At 42.1% G+C, this 2,057-nt stretch overlaps 1 protein-coding gene across 1 annotated transcript; it reads right to left on the minus strand.

Annotated features, from left to right (window-relative positions):
- Positions 1-532: 532 nt before the first annotated feature.
- Positions 533-1,180, minus strand: LOC136507497 (uncharacterized). Its single transcript, XM_066502205.1, has one exon. The coding sequence runs from the start codon at positions 1,178-1,180 to the stop codon at positions 533-535; it is 648 nt and encodes a 215-aa protein (XP_066358302.1).
- Between the last annotated feature and the right edge of the window lie 877 nt (positions 1,181-2,057).

Genomic DNA, 2,057 nt, shown 5'->3' on the forward strand with positions numbered 1-2,057 from the left:
AAGCATTAAAATAATGGGGCTCTTGCATTCTTACCCCGGTTTTGTATTGAAATTATGATTTTATCCCTACTTTTTTAACTTTGTGAATTTACCCTTGTGTTTTCAAAACGAAGTACCACTTTGCCCCTATTCCGTCATCCCCCCATAATGGTGTTAACTTTTATACAAAATGACAAAGATGCACATATGATTTTGCCCCTGGTTTCTAAAGCTATCTGTGATTTAACCCCTGATTTATAACAAGACATTTATATTGTATTTTAACAAAAAAAAAGGTTAGATTTTGCCAAATAAATTTGGCACAATTTATAATTATTTTAAATCACTTTTAATATTGAAAAATATTTAAAATTTTAGTAGCATCTTAGCAAAATTTTAATAGCATTACGGCAACAATAGGAATCCATCGGTCGTTCCGAGATCACCCCAACACCAACGCCATGAAGAGATAATACTTCTGAAATGATCTCAGCCAAACGTATCTCCTTCGTGCAACACATCAACGGCCAAATGGGACTCCACCAAGAAGCAGTCAAGAAACTTCGAACTGGAGAGCAGCCTCGACGACGACGTAATGGTTGTACAGAGCATCTTCCATCTCACGATCATTTATAAGCTGTGACCCATCTGAAATAATTGAGTCGATATGGTTGTGCCTGTTGCGATGACATGCTTGAAGGTGGTAAAATTTTGTATTTGCGTCTCCTTCTGCTAGAAAGAGGATTCTGGAGCGTTGTCGCGCAATGGTGCGGGACAACGAAGCTAGGCCAAGCACCTGACGTTTGAGGGCACGGTGTAAGTTGAACTCCCAGGAGTCTAACGGCCTTCTCTCTTGCTCACCATCAAGGCATAAGATAACCTCCCTCGCCATCGCAAGCTGCATTCTGATATTACTGAGCTTGGAATTGCTCCAGCTACGTAGAGCCTTGGCCACGTTACGGAGTTTGTGGTCCAGGATGCGGAAAGGATCAGCGCCGATCGGAGTAGACGCCCATGCGGCAGCGACGACCTCCATGTACCCCGGTAGCTTGATCCAATACGGCTCGAACTTGAACCTTTGTTTTGCTCCATTGTAGACATGGTGATGCAACAGCAGAGGGCAGTGATCAGAACAGTCGGAGGAGAGCGGTTTGAGGACATGGTTGGGGAAGGCAGACAGCCAATCCACCGTGGCGAACATTTCTATCCAGGAGCTCCAGTGTTGGCTGTTCTCTGCGGCTGGACCAAGTATATAATCTCCCCACCATGTTGATTTCCTCGAGCTGTAGCTGGTCCAGGAAAGCCCGGAAACGCCGCATACTGCGCCTATCAAGCCTGTCATTATTTTTATCCTGTGCCCGATAAATCATATTGAAATCGCCACATAGTAACCAAGGGCCCAATGAGGCGGCCCTGAACTGTCGCAGCTCACATTGAAAAATTATGACTTCAAACACTTCCCAGAAGCAGTGTTATGTAACTTCCATTCAGCTCAAGTACTCAATCGGAGATCCAGCTTGAATCTCATTGCTTTGCTCTGTCAGAAAGTGCCTTAGGAATTATGTGTGCAATCGGTATATGATCACAAATTCGATGTGGCTTCTACATTGAGATATTCAACATAATTGTCCAAGGCCTTGTTTAGTTGGCGTTTTTTTTTGGAAAATAGTACTGTAGTAATTTCGTTGTTATTTGGCAATTAGTGTCCAATCATAGTCTAATTAGGCTTAAAAGATTCGTCTCGTGAATTTCGTCTAAACTGTATAATTAATTTTATTTTTTATTTATATTTAATGCTTCATGCATGCGTCCAAAGATTCGATATGACGGGGAATCTTGAAAAAATTTGCAAAATTTCTGGAACTAAACAGGCACCAAGAGTCCAAGAGCGAAAAACATGCTGAAACCAAAACCGAAAGTAGGAAAACGATGGTTGTACTGTACATGCTTTCTTCAGCAGCTCTCGGTGCTGTAGAGAATAGGAAATATTAGACTCATCCGGGAAAACTCCTGGAGGCAATTATGTGGTAGCAAATCACCACAATAGTTCTGCAAAACGAGGTTAAGAAGATTGATTG

The sequence above is a fragment of the Miscanthus floridulus genome, chromosome 15, assembly GCF_019320115.1.
Source record: "Miscanthus floridulus cultivar M001 chromosome 15, ASM1932011v1, whole genome shotgun sequence".
Taxonomy (NCBI): Eukaryota; Viridiplantae; Streptophyta; class Magnoliopsida; order Poales; family Poaceae; genus Miscanthus; species Miscanthus floridulus.